Genomic DNA, 25825 nt, shown 5'->3' with positions numbered 1-25825 from the left:
TAAGGAGGATGAGAATCAGACACAAAGCAGGGTCTTACTGAGGGCCAAGGCAATGTTGGCACTGGGCCTCACAACCGAGAAAAGGCATGTTAGAAGCCCAGAATGGGCAGGCAGCTTCCATGGTCCAGAGAGATGGATTCTGTAATCCAAGGGCGGGAATGGGGGTGGGGCCATGACTGTTGCAGGGCTGGGTGGGGGGTGGGGGTGAGGAAGGAGGCTCTGGTCTCACGGCCACGTTGTGCCACCACGGAAGGAACAGGGCAGGTCCCGGGAAGCCACCGCCGAAGTACTTCACGGAGGTACTTGGGAGGCCCTGCCACAGCTGAGAGACCCGTCTCCATCCTCATCCCAAACACTGGTCATCAGGAATAGAGGTGGTCCCAATGAAAGGGGCAGGGGACTCGAGGACCACTGTAAGAGCAGCAACCTGTTCAAGACAAAAACGGAAATTCGGTGCCTCCTCACCCACTTGAAGGGACCACAGAACCCTAGGCGCCATGGATGGGGGGTCCGGGACAGATCTCATCTTAGTCACAGACAACATACTAACAGTAGAGGCATATGTACATTAATAAATAATAATATAAAATAAAGCATATACATCTGTAGATTTAAAGGACTCCAGAAACAAGGAAGGTCAATGAACCGAAGCACTCGACCTTCTCGGCAGACCACGGACACGGGAGCCATGAGTCAGAAGCTGGGCGGGGGCTCCCAGGGGAGGGGGGTCCCGAGGCCCTGCTCTTCCCCACCCCTTTCTGCTCTGGAAGCCTGAGACCAGCTGTTTCTATCGAAGGGGCCCAGGCCACGACACAACGGGCCCCCAAGCCCCAGCAGGTCCGTTTTCTAGTTCTGTCCAGGCTGAATCTGAAGAGGAGCCTGGCCCCAGAAGAACCACTTTCTGAGTGAATCCACATCAGTCAGGTGTGGGTGGGCAAATGCCAGAAGAGAACCCTGCCAACTGGGGATACTCCCTGTCGTTCTTCCAGGTTGTTCATGTTTAATACACCCCCGGAGATTCAAACTCGAGAACGTACTCACTCAAGTCTTACAGGACGTGTCGGCTCTGTACATAATAGGAACCTTGGCATATAAACTCCTAGAACTTCACTCTCTTGCCACTAGAACCTTCATTTCCATGTTGCTTCAAGCCTGGCATTTCCCATCACAAGATACTAGAGACGATTCCAGTGAGACGATGTCAGTGGCCCCACCGAGAGGAAGCTTACTTGCGCTGAGCCAGCCACAAAGGTCTAAGAAGCAAAGCAGGTCCCCAGGCCAAGCGGGTGGGAAGGGAGCTGCTCCAAGCTCTGCAGCTGCTGTGAACTGCCACCTCCTCCCTCCCGTCCCCAGGGCTGACCAGAGGGAAGAGGAGAAAGAGCGCATTCACTACAGAAGGAAAGCCTGTGAGTCCTTGAGGATGAAGGTTCGAGGGATGTTAACGCCAGCAAGGGATGCTGGGTGCACCCCTCACCCTCAAAGGGAGACAAATGAACCTCAGCTTGGACTTGTCTGAACTGTCCTCTCTCCTGTCAGCCCTCTTGAATACAAAAGAAGTATGGAGAGATCAAGATTTGCAAATGGCCCTGAGGTATAGGAATTCACTGAGTAGGTTGCTCACTGATAAATTTGCATTGGAAAAGTTTCGGAATCCCCAAGTCACCTTCATATTGAACTCTCTAAGCCGCTCCTAATTCTGGGCCAGCCTGCAACTCACCCAGATGCCCTTGCTGGACTGAAGCACCACTAGCCTGGAACACAGAGTGGAATGAAACCTGGCCCAAGGCTCTTAAGAGCCCGTGTCCTCCACAGGAAAGCACAGGAGGGAGTCTCCGCGCCCTGCACTGCCAGCTCAGCCTTGGCGTTCTCAGCGCCTGCAGAGAAGCATGGCTCTGGAATCGAAGCCGAGGAGTGTTCCCTCTGCCCACGCCACCAGTGAGCTTGGGTCACATGGTGTGCACGCAGCTAACCACCCCTCCCCCACCTCGGCGGCTTCCTGAGATCCCAGGGAGCAAGGTGAGCACTTTCCTGAGCCAGCCCAGGTGTCCTCTGCCCGGGGTCACCCTGGGGAGCAGTGGAGGAACCTCGGTCTCCTGGCCCAGGAAAGGCGACGAGGGCCACAGGTCCCTGGCCGCTGGTTTCCGGAAGATGACAAGGCTGGGTTTCGTTTCTGACCAACCAGGACGCAGGCTCCTCAGTCCCAGCCTACTTAGGTCTGCTGCTCGGCCTGAGGGAACTAACTTAAGGGCAGGTCCCGGCTTAGTCCAAGTACCTGTTGCTTCATTTTCTGGGGGAAAATGCAGTTCTACTTGTATCTACCACTATTCCCCTAGACTTGAAGAAGCTGATCCTTTAGTTGTACGGTCCTGGGGGCAGCACAGGAAAATGCATTCACAGTCAATGTTTCATAGTAATAGTGTGGAGTCCTGCATTCAGCAGTTGTGCACAAGCTCCTTGAAATAACAGTAGAAAATGGCAAGATACCCGACGCCCTGCACCCTCCCACGAGGGGAAGGAAGCCAACTGCACCAGCATGGGTACTGCACTGCCTGCGGGAGGTGAGGCGGGGAGGGAGGGGAGCACAGAGTCAGACAGGGCACCGCTTCAAAGTCCAACTCCGTAAGAATCAAGGCCAAGGCTTAAGCTAGTATATTAGCACCCAATATCCAGAAACAAATCTTAAGGATTTGTTTTCCTAAGAGTTTAAATACATGGTTTTGGACTTGCCTGACGAATATAAAACAGAAACACAGGGAGACAACCTCTAAGGCAGTAGGGAAAAGCCACTGCCACTTAGAAAGAGAAGCAGACAGTCCTGGGAACACTTGGACACTAGGAGCCCAGTTCCAGGTGGGACCTTTGGGACACCAGAGCGGCTGCTCGGGAACGGGAGAGGTTCCACAGCAGCGCCACAGAGGCCATGGGGAGAGAGGCCCTGGATCTGACAACAGGGGTCCAGCAGAGTTCAGGACCCCAGGACCTGCATCTGCCACGCAGCCCCTCCCCTGGCCGCTTCTAAAGCCAGTGGCCCCAGTAGAGTACTGTCGACAGCGATGCTGAGGACTGGCCGCCACGCACTGAGACCCGGACTATGTGATGGTCTTTCTCCGACTCCCATTCGTAGACAGGAATTGCATAGACCTTCTGAGCCAAAACCCTTCTCTGTTGCCCAGAGAAGCCATGAGCCAGTGTTTCTCCTTCAACAGCCTGAAGTTGGTTTCCAGAGGGAAGGTTGGGGCCCGGACAAGAAATCCAGTTGCTCAGATTTATGAGCCTCGAGCGTGCCCCAAAGCAGACGTAACTACAGCCCAAGGGTAGCCCTCGTTCCTCTGGGGCCGGACAGGGATTACTTGGTATTCCCTGTTGTTATAAAAGTGTGGATGATCAAAGGTAAAGAGTGGTTTGTAGAAAATACAAATATGCGAGGCTAGATGTTCATCCTCTGGGATCCCCTCTGCAAAGCCACCCCTGCCAGCTCATTCACAGGGAGGAGAGAAAGCCACCGCACCGGGTACTGAGTAGTTAGACGTTCCTCCCTGAAGTCAGGGAGGCGGAGGCTGGAATCAATCTTTTCTCCTCGGCCTGGACTCCCACTGGGCTTTAGGGTTCCAGGGAGGAGCAGTGGTGCTCTGAAAGAGACCTGGCACATTAACTGATTCCAGAGGCTCCCCGGGACAAGGCACCCTGAGACGGGCTTTGTGGAGCAGCAGATAGACCGGGAGAGGCTGACGCGCCAAGGTCCTGAAGGCCAGAGGAGTCTGGGCCTGACTGGCTGTGCTCCGCCAGACCAAAGAGAAGGCAAGTGCTGACCGGGTCAAGACAGCGCCACCGCTGTCGGGGGAGAGGTGCCCTCCCCCTGCAAGGCCCAGACTCCACTTCAGGGAATACTCGTTTCTGCACACACCTCAGACAGACCCAGTTCCTGCCATACTGGGGTGCACTAAGCCAAATGTTGGTTAAGAAACAGATTTAAATTCAGAAAGATCTGTGTGTAAAATACCCCCCACCACGGTGCAGGGTTCCACTAATGCCAAGCCGCATGCTGGGGGCTCCATTCCATGGGGGCAGCTTGGGTGCCAACAGCAGGACATTCAGCCCCTTAGGGGCACCCCTGTGACCCTCTCCCATGAGGGGAGGCCAGACACTGCAGGACTGACAACCCAGAGGAAATCCTTGCCAAGTGAGCATTCGACACTGGAGCCACCAAACTGCCAGCCAGAGGGCCAGCCGGCAGGTCACCGGTTACTCCCCAAGCACAGCTCCCGCCCCTCAGAGCCAGCCCGGGGCGCACAGTCCTACCTAGAGAAGGGAGGAGAAAACTGCTGCTTAGCCCCAGGGCTGCCCTCGGTTCAGTAGGACCCCACGGAGACAACGCTCTCCTCTCGGCTAGGGACGGGCCACAGCGCGGACATCGCTGCACAGACGCTGTGGTTGGCATGAATTCACTTCAGTGTACGGATGTTGCCCACGACACGCACGTGTCCCTTGGGCTAACACTTACAACACAGGTGAGATAGGTGAGAATTCAGACATGAATTTCTCTACACGTGATGCATCAGGTATTGAAATAAGGCAGAGACACACAAGAAACGGCCACAACGCACATTTGGTTTCTGAATCCCTGTCTGGGGCCGCGCTGACCTAGCTGTACAGGCGGCCTCTCGGGGTGGCGTGGGCGCATCAGAGGCGGGAGGCACAGAGGTCCTCAGGCAGAGGACACAGCCACCACGGGGCCTCACAGGCCCAGGGACACAGGAGGAGGGACAGCTGACTCCGTAGAAAGAGGGGCAGGGGCTGGCAGCTCCCAAAGTCCCCTCCTTCAAACACGGGTTCAGGGAAGTCTCCTCAGCGTGGAGCACAGAGCACAGCTAGTAGGCCCAGCTCCTTTTCTGACAATGACGCACAGCCCGGTGGGAAGGGGAAGAGCCTGAACTCCACACCGCGTGTTTACTCCAAAGCCCCAGGGAAGATTTCCATTTGGCATCTGTGTAGCAGCATCTCGGGTTAACAAGAGCGGGCGGGGAGGTGGGCGTCGCTCTGTGAGCTGCTGGCGCAGGGGGCAGGGCTTGGCTGCGCCGGAGATTCCCGGCCGTAGGAGTGGGGGGTTGGGGGGGGAGCCACCTTGCCTCTTGCCAATGATAAACCATGGGTTTAAAATTCATTAACATTCATTTTGGTGATAAAACTTCCTTAAGAGTGGGAGCACAATCACATTCCAAGCAAATTTAAACCTTTCTGAGGGTAAGGGACACAGTTAAACATTGACTTAAAACAACACTGAGCTCAGAGTGGCGATGGCAGGTCCCTGTAGAGGCGCCACCCGCAATGTCACAGACTGGGCCGGTCGGCTTCAGCGAAGTCCTCTTCATTCATCCTTCAAGTTCGACAGCAACAGCCACTGGGCCACAGAGGAAGGGGCCCCTCGCTGGGAGGGCCCACGGAAGGCAACTGGAGGGGCAAGTCCATCCTAGCGGGTCACATCATGGGGTCACTGCAGAGTTCAGGCAGGACAACTTAAAACTCTGCAAAGACACTTTTAAAAACATGATCTCTTGAAAAAAATAAACCCCAACAATTTCCAACGTCATGCAAATCAAGGAAGGAGGAGAGTGAATAATAAAAAGGTACAGCTGAAAAAATAAACATGATTCTATCTGGGCGGAAGAAGTTCATCTCCAAAATGGCGAAGGCCACACCCTCGCTGCCGATTTCCAGCTCCGGGGCCCCCTCCTGCCCTCACGACCTCCTCTGCTGCTTCCGGGAAGGGGACAAAGTCTTTGGTCTCAGGAGGCGCAGGACGCTGCATGGCACGCAAGCTCACGCTAATGGGGTTCGCTGTCCGACGGAGGCGGCGGGGCGGGCGCTAGATGGCGCCCTCGCTGTGGAGGCTGTGGTTGGCCTTGGCGTGCGTCACGCAGTTCTGTTCGTTGAGCAGGTTGGCCGTCTCGTCTGGCAACCCGTCGTGCAGCTCCGTAAGAGTCAATTCGATTTTAGTGTTTTCACTGTCTGACGACTGAGGGGTTTTGTCCATCCGGGATGCCATCAAGGCATTTTGGTATTGCTGTCTTGAGATCTGGGGCCGGAAGATGGCACAGAACACAAACCGAGAGAAGGCTTAGTCTGGGGTTCCCCTGTCCGGGTAGCTCATCGTCACACCTTAAAACCCCGAACGGCCCCAAGTCGTTTCTCCAGGAGAGAAGGAACTGCGCCACCTTTTAAAGTGCAAGTCCACTCTGGTGAACAAGTCAGTTTTTACTGATAGAAGCCATTTCCGATTTTTGTCTCAAATTTCAGAGACTAGAAAGTGGAACTAGGCTTCCATCAGCTAAAGCTGGCTCGTTCTCCAAAAGACGTCTTTATTTCAGACTAAGAAAAGAACCTTGTCTCCAGGGCAGAAGGCAAGCGGAGGGCTCTTCCCATCCCACCCTGGCCGGCCTGCCTTCCGCCTTTCAGGGCCCACGCCAGCCGCTGGAGGCCCGCGCTCCCGAAGACTCCTTGAAAAAGGCCGACTCCTTTTCTTCTGATCTCCGGCTCTCATTCCCTGAAAGAGCCACCTCTGACTTGGCTGGCAGCTCATCTGATAGAGCCAAGGAGATACATGCGGTTCCCCACCTGCGTCTTGGGCGCAGTGGCTAGAGGCAGGGCCCCCACAAAATGCCGAGGGGAAGCCCAGTGGAGGGGCCGGGGAGCCAGCCGGCTGGCCGCGGGTTCGACCGGAGCCGGAGCCGCCGGGCCCTGCAGCAGCTCGCTCCGCTCTTACCTTGACAAACTGGAGATCAGAAAGGGCGCGCACGGAGTAGTCCGGGATGTAGACTTGAAGGAACGAGGAGTTGAGCTGGTTGTTGCTGCTCCCCAGTGTCGGCGTGATGGCGTCAATCCGGTCACTTCGGCTCAGGGAGTCTGAGTGATTCAAGCCGCATGGGCGCGGCGGCGACTTGTTTTCACCTGGAGACGGAGGGGGAAATAATGAAAAAATCCAACCACCTTCTAAGGAAGGTAGATATACCCCCAAAAGGCAGCTTTTTATTTTCCAAATAATAAGGAAGTAGTAATTAATCAAGTTCTATCAACTTCTGCCAGACCCCGCAGCCCCAGCTAGGCACACGAGCCCCGCAGCGCAGCCCTGGCTGCCCCAGGGCCCCGCCTCCTCCCGGGTCCGCGCTCAGCCCCGGATGCGCAGGCGCAGACCCAGGCCCTGCGGCCTCACACCCAAGTCAGGAGCGTCGCCAAACGCTGTGAAACCAAAGACCAGGGGGAGGCGCGGCCCAGGCGCGTAAGTCCTAGCCGCAAGACGTGCACTGTGGGAAGGTGGCATTTCATTCCTTTGTCAGAAGCCAAAGCAAAAGACTCTTGAGGGTGTCCATCAATCAGTACATGTTTTAAAAGGATCAGAACAGTTCTACCTGCTCATACCCGACCTCCCAGCCAAGCTTATGGTCTCCGTCTCCGACTCCAATACACCCGCCCTCGGCAGCTCGGGGATGTCTCGACCCTAGGTGACACCAACCCCTTGCACAGAAATTCAGATAAGTCCGCGTGATGCTGCTCCTGCAGGCCAGTTCACCACAGCGTCTAATATAAACCTACTTCAATATAAGAACCCCTCCCCTGCCCAAGGCCTTTGCCATCTGTGGCTTTCCAATCAAATCTCCACACTATTACCCAGATGCCCACACCGGGCAGGTCCTGAATCGCGTCACAGGAATGGACCAATTCTCCGTGCAACGTGTCCCCAACAGACGCTCCTGCAGAGGAGCTGACCCTCGGCTGGTCCCACCCTTCAACTGCTGGAAAATTCTATACCATGCCCATCAAAAACTGCCTCCCCAACTTCAAATGACCTCCACTCTGGGAGCTAACTTTTATTCAAAATGGCCCTTAAAAGTTCGAAGATAGTATGTTCTCCTTAAGCCTCTTCTTCTCCAAGTGAAACATTTCAACGGTCCTTCACCTCAAGTGCTTCACCACCACCCTTCACCCTGTCCTGACCGCCGTCCAAGATTTCATCTGTAAATGTCCCTTGTAACACGTAGCACCCAGAACAAAACATGGGAAACACTGAAGGAATGTCAAATGAAGCCTTCACTTCCTGCCAAAATTCCCATGTCACAGCTTTCCTGAGTTTCATATCATGAACCAATCTCCTACTGTTAGGTCAAAGTTAAACCCAAAGCAGCAGTTCCTCTTGTTGCTTCCCCCTCTCCTCTAAGAGAACAGGGCACATCGACAGCCTATCCCATTTTCCCGTTTGGCAGAACGAACTTCGACCAGGTGTCCCGACTCTGCCAAGCCCCAGACTCCTTTCCTGTAAAAGGCAGACAGACACTGGCAGCACCCACATCCTGTGGTCTGACAAGGGTTCCCAGTGAGATAACGTGCACAGTGCTCAGCATAGCGTTCGACTGCAGTTAAGTACTAATAAACAAGCACGGTTAACAATTCCTCCCCCATGCGTTTCCTGCCAGACCTCTCCCCTACACGCCTGGCCTCGCAAGCAAGCCTTTTCCACACCTGGTGTGACCTCACCCCGGCTGACAACCCAACAGTTCTTGTAAACAAGAGATGCGCCTGTATCACCGAGCCTTAGCCCCAAAGCACATCACCATTTCTGCAGACACCTTCGAAATGGTGTTCACTGCTGTGTTCCAGTGTAAAGGTTACGACAATGAAACATTCAGAGGGCACTCTGCTTACTGGTCAGACCCCGTGCGTTCCCAGGCAGACAGGTGTCTGAGGCCTGAGGCCATGAGTGGGCCTCCTGGTGTTCTCTCCCGAGAGGGTCCCAGGCACTGTCTCTGGTCTTCCAACGCACCCAGACTCACAGTCCGCTCCCTCTCAACCCACCGCCTCCGCTTGTGTGAGATGGGCTATCTCCTTTGCCAGGAACCCAGTGCCCAGCCTTGCAGATGTCTGGAGAAGCCGACCCCGTTTCTAGGGGCCCCTCTGCAGCTGGACAGGCGCCCAGCGTGGTCAGCCTCTCACCAACACCCGACGAGATGTGTGCGTGTTCACTCGAAGGAGAGTCAGGACGGTAAATGGCCTCCCTCCAGTTCAGGACGTGTTTTGTTGCCAAATTTATGTGCCAAAATTTTAGACAATTATCAAAACACCTTCCACTTTTAATTCCTCTTTACACCTTCTCAGAATTGTGTTCCTTCTGCTTTTTGTCTTGGTGTTTTTTAATTCATCCTACCCGGTAATCCTGTCTTTTTGCGAGTGCGCTAAAAGGATACAATCAAGAAACATTCCCAGCCTCTTCCCTGGAAACTACAAGGCGCCTTTTAGAAAAGCTGAAAATCACCAGTTTAATTCAACCCCCATTTGTTAGGTACAATATTCGGGTAACGCCAGCATCCCCAGAGGCCTGGACCTGCAAAACATACTTTTCTGTTACCGCATCAGACGGAGTGGGTAGAACTAATAAAGCTCTTAGGTTTTATGGGAAACATAAAAAACAAATGACATTTCCATGAGCTTCAGCCGAAAGTCACTCAACTTCAGCTTCTGTGACATTTTTAAAGAGGTGGCAGATGCCAGCAAATAAAATGGGGAGAAAATAAAAACACATGCATAAATATATGCATGTATACTTATGTGTATACATACATATGTGCACATGTATGTTTGTGTATGTAGTCTGCCAACTGGTTTGATTCAAATAGCTTTAGGAATGATATCTTACCCCAAACACCCCAAACTTTTCAGAGCAAAGATTTGAGAGAACACTAGTTTTTCTAAGACAAGTACTGCTTCCTGTACCAAGTAGCAGCATTTTAGAATTTTGCTGAAACTGGCTTATGAAACAAATTTCATCACTCACATTTTTAAAATTTAAGCTGCATGGAACAAAATAAATACAGAAAAGTTGTACTATCAAATAGGAAAGCCAGCAACTTTAATTAAAGAAAGATTAAATCTTTGCCTTTATTTTTAGGAGCTGGACATATCAGCCAGGCACAACCGACTCGCCTGCAGGGCAGTGACCAGCAGCTGGTTAGGAATGTGCATGGTGCTGATTTCAGAAGAAAGAGGGAGAGACCGGGGCCACCTGCCTGACGGAGGTAGAAATGCGTGTACCCCGTTCACATGGATGCTGGGAGGACTGAAGAGACAGCAACGCTGTGGGTTCCCCCCAAAATTTCCCAGTCCTTCCAGCTTTCAGCTGTGCATGCTCTATAGAAGCATCCTTGGGTTTTGAGGTCCTCGGGGCCTCAGTCTCCGCACACTGTGACTTTGCTGAGGTCAGAGAAAGAACCAAGAGCAGCCACCTTTTGCTGCCCTGAAAACCCAAGGTCAGCATCACTCTCCCTTCCCGTGGTTCATTGCTGTTTGTGCTCCAAGATTTCCCGCCCACATCCCCAGCCCCTTCTGCACCTGCCATGGGCTTACACTTTCCTGGCTAGCTCACTACCAAACCACAGAAATGTGGAGTTTCAGAGCTTACAGGAAAACTGAAGGAGGCTTTTGAGGGGGTCCAGGGAGGCAATCAGAAGAATTATGAAAAGGAAACATGCAGAATTACCTGAAGAACCTGCTGCTAACAACTCTGTTCTGCTGACAACAAAGGTACGAGACAGGGACAAAGGAACTGAAAAACGGAGAAAAACAGGGTGAGACCGTATTGAAAGGCGAGGAGCTCTGCAATCAGGGGCAGGAGCAGACACCAGCACCACCAATGTGAGCCATCAGTTCCAGAAACACAAGGCCCACATGATGTTATGATAAAGACAAACAGCAACGACAGAGCAGCTGCTTTCCAGGAGGAGGGATAGGGGGAAGCTGGAGTCCCACTCACATGCTTCTTTACTAACCTAGAAATCTCTTAAGCCGTTCATGCCCAATTGGTTTATAGCCAGAAACATGCTCGTCTTAAGGACATAAATCACAACCAGCCGCGCAAAAGGGAAGCTCAATCACCCAGCGGGCTGAGAGCAGGACCCAATCTGCTGTGCCAGCGTCCACACTCACTCACAGCCCCGCCTACAGCATCCCTATCTGCGGCAAGCAATTAGTCATTCGATTCATTTACATCCTTAATTAGTCTGGCTGCAACTTTGACCTGATGCTTTGAATTGCTTAGGAATACTTTGAAATTTCAAAGTGTTATGGGCAAGTAAATAAAGAACATCATACACAGATTTCCTGGGAAGAGCCAGAACAAAGGCATCCTTCTCGCTGCTTCCTCAGACGTCAGACGGGAGCTGTAGTCCAGCCGACTGAAAAATCCAGCCAAAGTCACCCTACTGGGCAGAGTCCTATTTTCTGGGCAGGTTTATTTATTATTATTACTATTATTATCAGAGAGAGTTGTTCTTCCACTTACTCATGCATTAATTAGTTGATTCTTGTATGTGCCCTGAGTGGAAATGGAACCTGCAACCTTGGCGCATGGGGGCGATGCCACAACCAACTGAGCTGCCTGACCAGGGCCGAGTTGTTTTTTAATTGAGGTATAACTGATACATAACTGGGCAAATCTTGATTACAAATTACTGTAGGATTTTTCTAGGCAATCAAAATTCATAGAAATATTATCTTGAGATTACGATACTATTGGCGTCTCTCATTGAACATACAACATCCCAAATCTGTATTGTGAAGTCAAGTAAAATACTGGGCTTCACAGTAAGATGCTGTTAACGAAATTTCTTTCCTTTCTGTCATTTCCAAACTGGGCGGACAGGCTCCCTCCGCCCACACCCTGGATTTCTGCACGGAAGGCTTGCTGCCCAGTCCTCTCTGAACAGGACTCACCCCCACCTGCATCCGCAGTTCAGTGTGAACGGGCCGGCATGGGCTTCAGAACCAGTAATCAGCACGAGCTTACAATTCACTCTCCCAGCTTCCTTTTCAAAACCATTTTATAGATCTGATTCTGCTCTCCTGGGGTAATGTGAGGTTGGTTCCCCAAAACAGTCACAATCTCTCCACCTGTTACACCAACATTTCCTCTTGAGCTGTAAAGGTCACACTTGTGCACATTCTATTCTTTTAACAATCGCACAGGTTAATCTTATTACATCCTCTTAATAATGAGGAAGCCAAGAGCCTTTCTCAAAGGCAGGCAAGTGTATATGCTGGAACTGAGGCCGTGACTCAGGTCTTCGCCTGAGAATCTCTGTGTCTCCTCACAAGCAGTGAAAACGGAAGGTCACCTTCAAGTTCACAGCAGACACCAACTAGTTAAGTGGGGCTGGACAGGGTTCTGTTCACAATGGGTGTTAGTCAGCAGTTGACAGTGGGGACACTGGCCCATGTGACTCGGAAACCTGCCCCAGGGATAATGGGAAGATGCACCTGGGGCAGGGGAGGTTTGGAAGTACAAGAGACTTCCTGACGTTTCCCTGGCTTTCTAACTGTAACAGCTTGGTGCCTGAGACATCATGTGGCATGGTGGGTGAGGACCGACATCACGAAAGCAGCCTTGTCTGGAAGTACCCTCCCCTTTTGACACTGATTTTCAGAAGTGACTTCTTTAGGACGTTTCCTAGCACAGCATGTCATTTGACATTTTGGCCACAAGGTGGCACTACAGCACCTCTGTTTACCAGCCCGCCCTTGTCTAGCCTGCAGAAAGTACCAAGCTAGCGCACAAACACGGCCCAGCAAGCAATGTCAGGAGGGGCCCATTCAGGTCCCATCCCAGAGGGGAGCCAGGTGGGTGTCTGTGTCCACGTTCCTTCCAGGACAGCCACCGCCTGCGGCCATTCAGAGCACTGAGTTAACACTCAAGGCACAGCCACCCCCAGCTGGCTGACTCCACTGGCCAGCTCTCTAGATAAGAAGAGCTGGATAAAAGCAATAAATACATGTTAACTACCCCATTCATCCTCAGGAAAATGCAAATTTAAAGACCTCCAGGATAGTTAACATTTAAATGACTCAACAACAGCACATGGTGGGTGTGGAGCCGCAGGGGGCGCCCTCAGTACAGCCGACTGTGAACTGCTACAGCCCGAGAGAAAAGAGCTGGGCTGAAGCTGCTGAAGCTGAAGATGCCCTCATACCCCATTGACCCTGTACTCCCACTCCTGAACACAGACCAGACAGGACTGCATGCACGTCCACCAAGGGACAAGAGTGTCCACAGCCACACGCTCCACATTAGCCCCAAAAAGGAAACTACCCCCACACCCACCAGCAATGACCAGAGTAAATGCATCCGTGCACACTCGCACAGCGGGACACTGCACAGCAATGAGAAGTGGAGTGTAAGCTCCCTGGCAATACAGAGGAATGTGACTGGGTGAAAGTGGCCAGGCCCAATAAAATACATCCTGTATAATTCCATTTACATGAAGTTCAAGAACAGGCAACACTAGTCTAAGCTCAGAAGTCAAGACAGTGGTTAATTCTGGGAGACAGTGGCTAGCAGGCAGTGTGGTGGTGGCAGAGGGCCCCACGGGGTCATGAGATTCTGTGTCTGATCTGGGGCTGTGTTTCCACGGGTCTGTGAAAAGTCACAGGAGTACATACACTTGTGCTTTGTGTGGGTTTTTTGTATGATGAGCGACTTGGGTAAGTTCAGGAAGTAAATAATACAGGGTTAGCTGGCAGGGAAAGAATGGCGACTATAGAAAGGCACTATTTCCTAACAGAGGCCAGGCCCTCCCAGGCTGAAGAAAACTCACCTGGCGAGGCTGTGAGGGCCATCACACCGTAGTATGAAAAAGCGCTGGCTTCAAACTTCATACCTTCTTTCCCAGCTTCTACTTCCACTTTCCCCTGTGAGAAAAAAAGTGGGGCACTTTCAGTCCAAACACAGGCACCAGTTTGCAAGCCCTAGGCAAGATTCTGTTCTGCCCAGGTTTTCTCCGAATTCCTTTCCCAGCAAGCCCAAGGGAGGCAGGCCTCTGACCACCTTTCCCAGTCAGAGGAGAGGGTGCATTCGCGGTAAACAGGAAAACTAGATTCAGCCCTGGCTGGTGTGGCTCAGTGGCTTGAGGGCCGGCCAGTGAACTGAAGGGTCACTGGGTTGATTTCCAGTCAGGACAGGTGCCTGGGTTGCGGGCCAGGTCCCCCACTGGGGGTGTGCAAAGAGGCAATTGATGTATTTCTTGCACATTGATGTTTCTCTTTTCCCTCCCTTCCCCTCTCTCTAAAAATAAATAAATACAATTTAAAAAAAAAAAAAACAGCTACCACTGCAGATATTTTAAAACAAGAAGAACAAACTAGATTTGGCTGGGGATGTGGAGACGACAGTAACAGTGTGGTGCTGAATTTCTCTGGGCCACTTGCCACCCCCCCACCACCCCGCTTCCTTAGTGTGAGGCTTCTTCAGGGGCCGTCCCAGTGATACAGAGACGATGTCGTGCTCCATCAGTGGGACAAACTGAGAAGACGCTCAATGACGGTCACCCAGGCTGTCCTGTAGGAGGCTGCCTGGAGCAGTCAGGGTCAGGGGTCAACGTGGTTTGTGGCCACAGACAGACAGGACGAAACTGGCTCCCAGGGCGGAGCTCTTGCCTCACCAGCCGGCCCCCTAACCCACACAGCAGACAACCTTCAGGCCGACCCCTGGCCACCCGGACTCCCCGGAGGCACTGCAACGCCCATGCTACTTTCCCCTCACTGTCTTGGAAAAGTGCCTTAAGAAAGTCTCCTTCCACTGGGACAGAACCTCTCCTAAGGTTTTCCCTTTCCTCCCCTTTCCAATAACAACTTGTCCACAACCTTTCCTTCACTCTTATCAGTTCCCCGGGACACACTGACCAGGCCTTCCTTACTCATCCCTACAGCTCCAGGGTCCACCACAGTCCCTCCACGGGAGATGTTCAGTGTGTTTTTCTGGACTACTGCAATGCCCTAGAACGTGAACTGCACTTCTAGACTTCCAAGCCAAGGGTCAGAACAGCTCTCATTGCCTCTCAGTGACACCTTCACGGTGCATCCTTCATGATCGGCAAACAAAAATTAAGCTACCAGCTGTGGCTGGCATGGCTCAGGTGGCTGGGCACTATCCTGCACAGAGAAAGGTCACCGGTTCGATTCCCAGGCAGGGTACATGCCTGAGATGCAGGTTTGGTCCCCAGTTGTTGGGGTGTGTTCAAGAGGCAACAGACTGATTGCTCACATCAGTGTTTCTCTCCCTTCATCCTTCCCTTCCCCTCTCTCTAAAAATAAATAAATTCTTTAAAAAAATTTAAGCTACTTTTACTGAAGTCAAGGAACTGTGAGAATGAGTCACAGTGCTTTGACTGGCCCATCTAGCGCTCACGGCTCTCTGAAGCAGACACCGCGAAGCCCGCCCGCAGGGGTGGGCTCAGAAGGACTAAGCCACCGCAGGACAGGCTCCGAACCAAGATGCCACGCTGTGCCACCAAGGCAAACACTATTATTGTGACCACTCCCAATTATTCTACACTGAAGTCCAAATTGTGGCAGACTTCCCTCAAATCACTTCAGAAAACATTGTCTCTTTTAGGTTTTCCTTCACTCAATGGGTATATTAGTTTTACCAATCCCCAAATTCTTTTGCTACGAGAAAAGAAGTGAAAACTTCACCCATAGGTAAAATCAACCTGCACATAGGTGCTGAACACCCAGCCGTGCAGGGTCCTCGAGCGGATGCTGAGGGAAGACACTCCCTGCCTGTAAGAGCTTACACTCCAGGAGGGAGGCGAGACCCCATGAAAATCAATGATACAAAGCAGTAAAATTCCACATGAGGAAAAAGACAGTAAGGATATAAAGAAATCAGAGTAAAGGCCCTGGCTGGTGTGGTTCAGTGGCTGAGTGCCAGCCTGCGAACCAAAGGGTCGCTGGTTCAATTCCCGGTTAGGGCGCATGCCTGGGTTATGGGCCAGGTCCCCAGCAGGGGGCACACAAGAGGCCACCACAAACTGATGTTTCCCACTTTCTCCCTCCCTTCCTCTCTCTAAAAAATAAATAAAATCTTTTTTAAAAATTAAAAAAAAAGAATTCAGAGAAAAAAGTTACTTCCTCTTCTTATATAAAGACAATTTTATACAGGAAGGCAATGTCTAAGGAGGAGTAGGGTCTGATTGAGCCGAGAGAAGGGGGCGGTGTGGAGGAAGGGCAGAGGCAGGTCTGGAAAGCAGTTTGGAGAGCAGGTTAGACTAGGAAGCCGCTTGAATGACACGCTAACAGGTCAGGTTCTTGAGCAGAGGAATATGGTTTCAGGAAGATCAAGTCTACCCTTACCCTGTAGTGGTAACCACAGGACTGGAAAAAGATCAGTATGGATAAGGAATCAACACAACTTGGAGAAACCATCAGAGGGGAAGGGAGAGAAGGGGCCTTGATAACCACAAGGGAAGTTTGCTCTGAGTGAAGGGGACACGGGACACCTTGCGTGGAGATGGCGAAGCTGGGAAGGGGCGGCACCGCGTTGGGGCCAGGAGGAGAGGAAAGACCCCCTTAAAAACACGGCCTTGGGCAGAGCCCACCGGAAAGGCTGCGATGAAGAGTGAGGTCGAGAGGAAGGGTGCGGCCTGGAGGTGGAGATCTGGGGGTGGATAAGGGAAGGCACTAAGTGGGGAGAGGACAGGACCGGGCTGCACGCAGCCCGTGACCAAGGGCAGGAGGAGAAACAGAAACCACTACGGGACCCAAGGACAAAACAGACGAGAGGAGCGCCAGACAGGGGAGCTACCACAGAGACTACGAGAGGGGGAACCCCACACATGGGGCGAGGGTTTGGGGGTGTCAGAGTCCTGGAGAGGGGTCACCGGCACCTCAAAGAGGTGCCCCGAAGAAGCCAGAGTACAGGGGAGCGCGGAACAGGCCGGAGAAAGCACAGGCAGCCGGTCTGCAAGGACAGACAGACGCAACATCAGGTGAGGGTCGGCTGGGGTGCCTGTGGGGTCCACACGAAGGCAGCGAGGGGAGGAGGCATGCAGGGAGCAGAGGCCGTGGCTGAGGGGGCTGGAGCCAGAGGCTGGCGGGAAGGTGCAGGATGCAGGACCTGCCAAGTGACTGCCCTCAGAGTGGGCAGGTCCCTGGGGGAGGAGCTGCAGGACCGTCTGGTAACCCGAACTTCTTCTAGCAGGAAGCCGGGAGGAAGGCCCAAAAGCAACCGAGCCTCAGGACCACTTCCACCCACACGGAGCTCCGGGTGACCTGGGTCACGTGTGTCCCAGGGCCTCCTGTGCCGCGCATCCCTGTGAATGGGCATCAGCGCACTTTCTTTTTTTAAAACAAACAATCAAGTGTCAGAACCAGCAGGGCAGCCGTGACCCCCAGAAGAGCCTGCACGGTGGCACCGCCGCCTGGTCTCCCTGTGGGGACGGCCGTCCCTGGGGCACTCAGGACTCCCGCGGTTGGCCCTCTGCCAGGGAAACAGAGGCACAGAGTCCCGTGCCGTGCGCTGGAAACGCCGGGGATTTAAAAAGCAAACGACACCACCACCAAAAAGCAAAACTGATGTCTGGCTGCTGCTCCCAGGCGTCCCGGCTGAGCATGTGCAGCTGGGGGCAGCCTGGCAGCAGGATTTCAGTGCCTCTCCGGGATCCCACCAGGAGGCCCAGCTCCGGACCTTCGTCAGCCTGCCGGCTGCAGAGAGCCCAAGCATTAAACGAGGGGAGGGTGCCACGCAAAGACCCCAAGCTCTGGACTGGTCTCTCCTGTGTAGGCGCTCAAGCAGGGCGGCACCTGCCACCTTCCTTCTGGGCTCCAGAACAGCGATTTTCAACCTTTTTCATCTCATGGCACACGTACCCTAATCACTAAAATCTGCAGCACACCAAGAAAATATATATATACTTTTACCAATCTCACACACACAAAAAAATAGGTATAACTTTGCTTCATCCCCATCAGACGGCAACTGTTGTGTCGGCTGTTAGGATTTTGTTACTTGACAATTGAAGGGAAAAGAGGTCGGTGCCCCTGACAAAATATCAGATATTGCGTGTTTCAGAAATTCTTGCACAGGCCAGTGGGAAGCCGCTGGTCTAGAGCCATCGAGCAACGGGACAGGTGCAGCGGGTGGGTCTCTGCATTCCAAGAACTAGGGACACGCACCTCCAGCCTCCATACTGCAGAGGGAGGGAGGGCTGCCAAGTTTCTAGTTCATAAAACGTACTTTAAGAAACACAGCTATCTGCTGTTACCATCGCTGCATAAAAGATCATACATTTTAACCCCAAATATACAATTTGAAGGTAACTGACAGGTTTTTAAACTGCATGCACACAGCCGTATGAAAACTCGCCACAGCCATCTTCACATCTCTCGTGAAAAGTCTGCCAAGTATCGGCATCTAGCAACTGCTGCACCAGACTAACTTACTTCGCTTATAACACTGCAACACATTAAAGGGTGTCTGAGGTTCTTTCTTCACCTCTAAGGCTCCATGATTCTACAGTTCCCACACTGTCCGGCCCTATGCCCTCCTCCCCAGGAGTGAAGCTTTTCTGGCAGGCAGGCTTTAGAAACACCCAGCAAACACATCTTCCATGCACACATGTATCGATGGCTCCCACAGTGACCACCTTCAGACAGATCCACCAGGACACAGCGCAGGGGCCACCCCAGGAGGAAATGGCTTGACTGCTCAAAACCAATCAGGTGTCTTCTCAAATAATAACTTTTTCCGTATAAGGAAGGCACTACATGTCAAATTTACTTTTGAACTATCCACAAGCTCACGCTAGCAAATCACCAAAAAATCAGGACAGGACAGGACAGACGGACCCCGAGGGGAGCTGGGGCGTCACGCTGGCCCGCTGGCCTGCTGGCAGAAGAGGAAGAAGGCCTCGGTGTCCCGGGCAAAGCTGGCTTCCTGAGCGACGCTGCCATCACAGCGTCTTGCCTTTCTCTGGGGGAAGGTACTAGGGGGTAACTCTTCTCAGGGTTTCTAAGCACGCACAGGGCACTCTGGTCTCGCGTGCACCTGGCCTCAGGGCGGAAGCCCGTGCCATGCGGGTCAGCACACACCACCTCGGGTGACCAGCAGAGATGCCATGGGCTCATGGAGACCAAAGGCGTCATCAGATACCATCCGCTGAGCGTCACCTTGGTCTCCTGCTCATTCTTAAGTCTCCTGTTCTGTTTTTAAATGGCCACCATGAAGCATTAGTGCGCCAGGACACCTGCAAGGAGAGAATGGAACGCCAGGGGCACAGGTGCCAGGGCACAGGGGTCAACGCTGGCCATCTGTCCCACCAGAGGGGAGGCTCGGCCAGAAGAGGTCTGTCTGTTCGGGGCCTCGGGTGACAGGCACTCACACGTCCCCTAGCAACCTGTTCAACCTGGGGCTTGCAGGTGTGGTCCTGGGACTCTGCCAGTTCACTTCATACATGTTTAAATGTTTTAAAAATCTGATGGTCAAAAATTAATTTACACGTGTTTTGGACCATCTGGTTGACCATTCTAACCAAGTGTGCCACCCAGCAGATGTCAGGGCCAGCACTGGCCTGGGCATCCCAGTTCACGCCGCTGAGAGGCTCCTCCCGGAATCCCCGAGGCTGGCGAAGCCTCACCCCTCCCTCAGCTGTGAGCTGGCCAGCACGGCAGCCCCTCCGACTCCGCCCCAGACAGTGCAGGGTCGCTGTTCGCCTTCACCGACAGCCCCGAGTGATTCCTCCGCCCAGTAAGGTGTGAGAGCACTGAGCCGAAGAGAAGGGAACAGAGGAAAACTAAACATGTAATAATTCAGTCACACCCAGTGGAGGCCAAATACCAGCACCATGTACCGTACAAACATTCGAAACGGCTCCAGCCGAGCAGAGGAGGGCTGGAGGGGGCAGCCGTCACCGGACACACAGATGCCCGGCCGTGCTGGACACAGACCGGCCTGCACCGGGGCTCCCTGCCGCAGCGCCGGACCTCTGGGGCCTCCCTACCAGCCCAATGCCATCTTCGCATTTGGAATATAATGTTAATTGCAGATTTATTTTGGTTTGTAGTTGTATGTAAGAGTTCTAAGCAAAAGGAGTTTATGCCAAATTTTATATTTAAGTAGAATTTTTAAAATTGGGTCCATAGCTCAGACAGTGTGACTCAGTTGGTTGGAACATCATCCCTGTAAACCGAAAGGTCACGGGTTCAATTCCCAGTCAGGGCACATACCTAGGTTGTGGGTTCAGTTCCTAGTCAGGCACATAAAAGAGGCAACAGACCAATGCTTCTCTCTCACATCAATGTTTTTCTCTCTGTCTCAAATCCGCAACCCCACCCTTTCCCTCTCTCTAAAATCAATCAGCATGTCCTCGGGTAAGGATAAAAAAAAAAGAGAAAAAAAATGGGTCAACATGGGGTATCCAAGTAGTATTTCTCTTTAAAATGGGTGTTATTTGTTCTTGACTCAAAATTGAGCATCCACTACTCACTGGGACACAGGCCTCGCAGAGCTTAAAAGCCGGCAGGAGCTCTGGAACCGAAGGCCGACATTCCTCTCCCGCGGCAAGTGACACAGTGCTCAGCACTGCCGAGGGCTGTGTGAGCTCTAACATGCTCCCCGCCACCCCCGTGGAGAACAGACTTCACTCCCAGGGACAAGTCCCCTGAGTCAGAAGTCTCGGGTAAGGGAGCGCGGAGGGGCACTCGAACAGCAACAACAAATCCGAGGTGTGAAGTCAGCGAGAAAAAGTAACACCGCGGGAAAAACGGGTTCTGTTCTGCCGGTGACATCATCGTGAAAGAGACACCCACTCCTTGTGTTCCCCATCACTCTTCACATTCACCTAAGTCCTAATCCAGTCATATGCTATGGAAAAGTTAGCATACTTTTTTTTTGCTTATTTAGACATTTTGCTCCTGAACTATCGTCTGAACACCTCCACAAATCCTTCCAATCCAGCACGTACACTACATATAAAGCCCCCGTGACATGGCCGGTCAGAAGCGAGCCACATCTGCATAAATACAGACGTGACATGGCTATCCTAGCACAGGTACATATACACAAATGCCTTGTCAAAAATATCTTTCTATTAAAAGATTTACTTGTGAATGGACAGAGATTATGAGGTCCTTTTCCATAAAATCTATTTTTTAGATCCATCAGCCAGAAAATAGCTTTCTTATACATGAACGCAGCATTATTGAATCACAACTTCATAAACTCTAACTACATAAAAATCAACAATTGAAAGCCTCACAGTTTCTAATATTACTACTGAAACTCACTATTTCAATCCTCCAAAACTGTCCTGAATAGCCATTTTTAGATTCTTTTTAGAGACAGCGGAAGGGAGATGTGGAGGGTGGAGGGAGGGAGGGGGAGGGGGACAGATGGAGACAGAAACGTCAATTTGTTGTTCCACTAACTTTGCGTTCATTGGCTGATCCTTGCACGTGCTCTGACAGGGGACAGACCCTGCAACCTTGATGTATCAGGACGATGCTCTAACCACCTGAGCTGCCCGAGCAGGGACTAAATAACCCTTTTTAAACATAATTCAAAGTTTCTCTAGCTTTAAGGAATACTCACATCCAGCTTTTATGAGAAACATAAATACTTTATTCCCTCACTGCAGTAAACAAATTCTCCACAGCCCCCTCAGAGGTTCAACCTAGTCTATCGCCCCTAAAGGAAAACTGCAGCCTTGGGGAAGTGGCTCGGCTGGTCGGAGGGTCATCCTGTACACCAACGGGTTGTGGGTTCGATCCCCAGCTGGGGCACACATGGGAGGCAACCAACTGATGTTTCCCCCCACCCCTTTCCCCTTCTCTCTAAAATCAATAAACACATCCAAGAATGAGGATTTTTAAAAAGCGCAATTCGGGGTGGAATCAAACTAAGGTTGGAAGAAGCAGGTACTGAGCTAGCAAACTCCAACAACAGGAGCTCCAGACAGCCTGTCCGGAAGTGGCATGTGACCAGTGAACCACGGACTTGTCTCGGGTCCCTCACTCCTGCTTTCAGACGCCATAGCACTGTCCAAACAAGGGTGTGAGCGCAAACCCAACACAGCACCCCCCAGGGCTCCTGACACCCAGGTATCTGACAAGAGTTGCTTTCGAACAAAAAGAACCTTCTTAATTCACTTAGATGATCGGGACCCTGCTGGACTCACGCAAAGGTGAGGGCACACCAAGTACTGCACTAGTCACACTCCTATAACGATACCCTCAATGAGTATCTTGGAAGTAACCAAGAAACAGAAGAATGCTTATGGGGCTCGTGTTCTTGTGTTGAAATAAACCAAGATTCCCTGTAAAGCCAGTCTGCGATAAAGAGGTACAAGAAGTGGGTGAGACTAGCACTTCATCCACCGCAATGTCCACCTCGGCCTCCATGCCAAGGACGGTGCTCTATTAGGTCAAACTGTGGCGTTATCACAGGGCCTGCTGTTGCCCTGAGCACGGAGGCCCCGAGGCCGGGTGGACCTTCCCACCACACCCTAGGGCTGTGTTGGGGTGAGAAGGAGTTAAGTCATCGTTGCCATGAGAGGCTCTGCTTATGACATCCGTTCCTCTGTAAAACAGTCTGGTTAGTACCCGGGAATAAAAACAATAATAAATGGATTATTTTGGTGGTGTTAAGGGAAGAGATAGAGTAAGCTATACCCAGGAAGCTGAAAAACCAAATCCTATGGGGGGGGTGGGGGCGCCAGGGGAGGAATAAAAGAGGACCCAAGGGACTCAAGAGAATTAAATCTCAAATGCCCTGCCAAGATTTAGACACATACAGGTAACTCCCCCAAAGTCTTCAAGAAGTACCACTGAATTCACCACTCTTCACTTGACTCGGGGCCCCAGCCATCATTAAGTGCCCTTCGGTATTGGAAATTAAAGTGACTAACGGCACTGCTTGACCCTGGAATTACTTTACAGACACAAAACCAGGGAGACAAAGTTCTCCTACTGAGATGGCTACCCCGGAAGGCAAGAACGTGAGCCCTGACCCCGCAGCCCCTCAGGGCGTGAGGGACAGGTGCGCGGTGAGATCGCACTACTGAACAGTTCTGCTGACCTGCAAAATGAGAACGAAGTAATCTACAGGCTTGTTGCGCTGGTAGAGGTAGTATTCTGGGGCTTTCTTGTTCTTCTCGTCAAACTTCAGCTCCTGGATGACATTGGGGTGCTTTAGCAGCCTTAGGAGGATCTTCTCTGACATCTGGGATGGGCTAAATGCTTCTACTTCTACAGATACAAACACAACTTGACATTACACTTCAAATGGGCAGAAAAAGTTCTATTAGTGATTAAAATGTTCAGATAATAAGAATACTTGGAATCAGAGTGACACAGTATGAATGAGCGAGACTTCCGTTGGGTGAGCCCCTGGGGGCAGATTACCTGGGAGAAATCAGAAAAATGCTCAATTTTCACATTTGGGTCTTTAAAATTCTTCCTCTTCAACCTGTCACTGGTTTCCCTCCTCACAAAATTACCCTAATCTTCTGACTGACACAAACGGAACCCAACCAGAAGCGGGCTCCCTGACCGCCAGGAAGCCCTTCAGCAGCCACAACAGCCTTGACTGTCCAACCATAGCCAAAGGGAGAAGCGAGGTCAGCAGCGTCTCGGTGGGGTTAGTGCCAGGCGCTCGACTCGGGGGCGCACGACTCAGGGCCCACAGACTAAGGGCCCACATCTCCTTCTCCCGCTCAAATGCCCAGGACAGTCCAGGACGGGACCACGGAGAGAGACTTGGAGTACAGCAAGGCACGTGCACACACCGGCATGCACTCCAACTAGCTTGATTAAAAAAAACTTATGTTGATCTATATTTACAAAGACATCCGTTTTATTCAAAATAAAAACCAGAAACTGGGCTGTATGGTGTCTCAGAGGCAGAGTAGGATAACATTTAGTTTCACATCGCAGTTCTTAAGTGATGAACATTTTTCAGAATCAGAGAAAGAACAAGTATGTTAAAGATAAGTTCATAAGTTTAAAAAAATTTTAAATTATATATGAAAATTATAAATTCTATACTAGCTTCTGTGCTTTTTCTGTAATAACAAAGTGAGATAGTACATTGCAGAAATTTTGGAGAATGCAGAAAAAGTTAAAGAAGACAATAAAAAATTCCCTGTAAGCCAACCACGTGTAACCATTCTGAGCAACCGCTGGTGAGCGTTTCTTCCCAATGTCTGCCTGGGCGTGTGCGCCTGCGTATGAGTGTGCACGTGCAAAACACAACCGTAGTCTTCCGTACACACAGTTTTACAGCCTGTTCCTCCTCACTTTACATTCAGTTCCGAGCATTTTCCTGTGTCGTGACTGTTAGGTTGTGAGCATTCCCACGGTCTGAAAACATGATCTTAAAGAACTGTAACACCTCTCACGTGGCTGCTGGCAGCCTTCTTTGCAAACCAGGCTGAGTGCGCTGCCCGCAGCTGAGAGGCTCTGGCTGCCCATCTCGGACGCAGACGTCTTGGACAGGTCACTGGGTGCTTGTGGATTTTCTCGCTCTTCCCTGGCCCCCAGAGCTCACCCTTCACCTAGACAGCCACTGGGGATGTGAGAAGGGCTAGTCGGTCTCTTAAGTCCACTCAACTCTGACCTCTCTGGAGCAGCCAGTGCCGGTTGGGTTGGTGGTTTTAATAATGTGCACGCTTGCCTCCTGGAACAGGCCCAAGTTAACAATCTGATCTGAAGAGGCCAGCAAGAAATCCACGTCCGAGTCCTTAGAATGTATGATTTCATAAACCATAAAAAATTTAGTTTTGAAAATTTATTTTTCTTCTTTGCAAATCACAGCACCTGCGTTACCACTGATATCCACCTGATCTTCCAAGGCAAGCTGAAGAGAGAGTTTCCTCAACTGTCCAACACACAGTGAGGTGGTGTCTGCTTCGCACTGTCAGCCTACTCCGCCAGCTGCTCCCCGGGACTTAGCTGGAAGCGGATGGCCTGGCCTACTGTTCACATGCAGTGTGGCACTAACATTCATCCTTACCTTTCAGACCAATTTTAAGTTACTGGTCCACCCCTGGAAAATGTCTCAGAGAGTTCATGCCGACACTGAACATAGGAGAGGAGAGAATTTAAAAAGAAAAGAAAACAAAACAAAAAACAAAACACAAAAGTGGCATTACTTTCACCCCATCTCCCAGTCTCCGCCCCAGCCCAACCCAGTCAGTGGTGGGTGAGAAACACGCTCCAGGGTTGGTAGAGATTTCAAATGCTGATAAGCTGCACTTGCCTGTTGCTAGGAAACGGTGCATGGCCAAGAGAAGCTGTGGTGATATTTTAACCTTCATCTCGCTGTCCGTCTGCTTAAAGGCAGAAAAATCTTGCTTTCTTTCACGATGGGCCACTTTCTTTTTCGTTCTGTTATCCGCTGAGGAAAGAATAAGAAAAAAGAAGGAAGTGCATTCCATCAGGTCAGGACTCTTTCTGAACGAAAATAACAAAGTACACTGGAAAGGCTAAACTCGCCAGATTGTGGACACTTTACCCCCGAACCCCAAATGGAAAGAAGGAGGGAGGATCCTCGTCGAATCAGAGCTGCATGGTCGTAGCACCTAAGTAACGGGCAACCTGATCAGCAGCAACTATAAACATGCTTCATGAAGCTCTCCAGAGCCCTTACAAGTCCACATGGGGCAGCCTTGGGCAAAAGCCCTCCCCTCACAGAACCTACATACAGCACCTCACAGCAAAGAGGACGTGGCCTGGAGTGCACAGTCTCCTGCTGCTCAAGGTCACCACACTGCAGTAAAGAGCAGCCGCTGTGCTACAGTGCACACCGGGGAGTGTGCCTGCCTTCAAGAGGCTCCTAGCCTGTGCTCAAAGAAAAAACAAATACACAAGCAAAATCTCTGAAGACACAAACAAAAACACTTTCATAGAAGAGCATTTTAGTAGTAACATCTGTTCGCTACATTTCCACCCCAGACCACGAGATCCTCAAGGTCAAGCAAATACGAAGAAAGTGATCCGGAACGAGGTCAGTCAACTT

The 25825-nt window shown here is 51.5% G+C and overlaps 1 protein-coding gene across 3 annotated transcripts in view; it reads right to left on the bottom strand.

Moving 5' to 3' along the window:
- The window catches only part of CNNM2 (cyclin and CBS domain divalent metal cation transport mediator 2), a 136772-nt gene continuing 110947 nt past the window's right edge, over window positions 1-25825 (bottom strand). Inside the window, exons 3-8 of one of the 3 annotated variants that reach the window (XM_028512177.2) lie at window positions 25067-25204; window positions 22886-23055; window positions 13632-13725; window positions 10523-10588; window positions 6761-6945; window positions 1-6073 (exon numbers count right to left, since the gene is read on the bottom strand). In XM_028512177.2, coding sequence (XP_028367978.1) covers window positions 5864-6073; window positions 6761-6945; window positions 10523-10588; window positions 13632-13725; window positions 22886-23055; window positions 25067-25204 — 863 coding nt within the window. In that variant the 3' untranslated portion in view covers window positions 1-5863. Of the gene's footprint in view, window positions 6074-6760; window positions 6946-10522; window positions 10589-13631; window positions 13726-22885; window positions 23056-24820; window positions 24886-25066; window positions 25205-25825 lie in introns of those variants that run through there. The other 2 variants (XM_028512178.2, XR_004903481.1) reach the window with 2 other exon arrangements.

The sequence above is a fragment of the Phyllostomus discolor genome, chromosome 5 (genome assembly GCF_004126475.2).
Source record: "Phyllostomus discolor isolate MPI-MPIP mPhyDis1 chromosome 5, mPhyDis1.pri.v3, whole genome shotgun sequence".
Taxonomy (NCBI): Eukaryota; Metazoa; Chordata; class Mammalia; order Chiroptera; family Phyllostomidae; genus Phyllostomus; species Phyllostomus discolor.
Note: the sequence above shows the minus strand (reverse complement) of the source record. Positions and strands in the feature narration are given on the sequence as shown.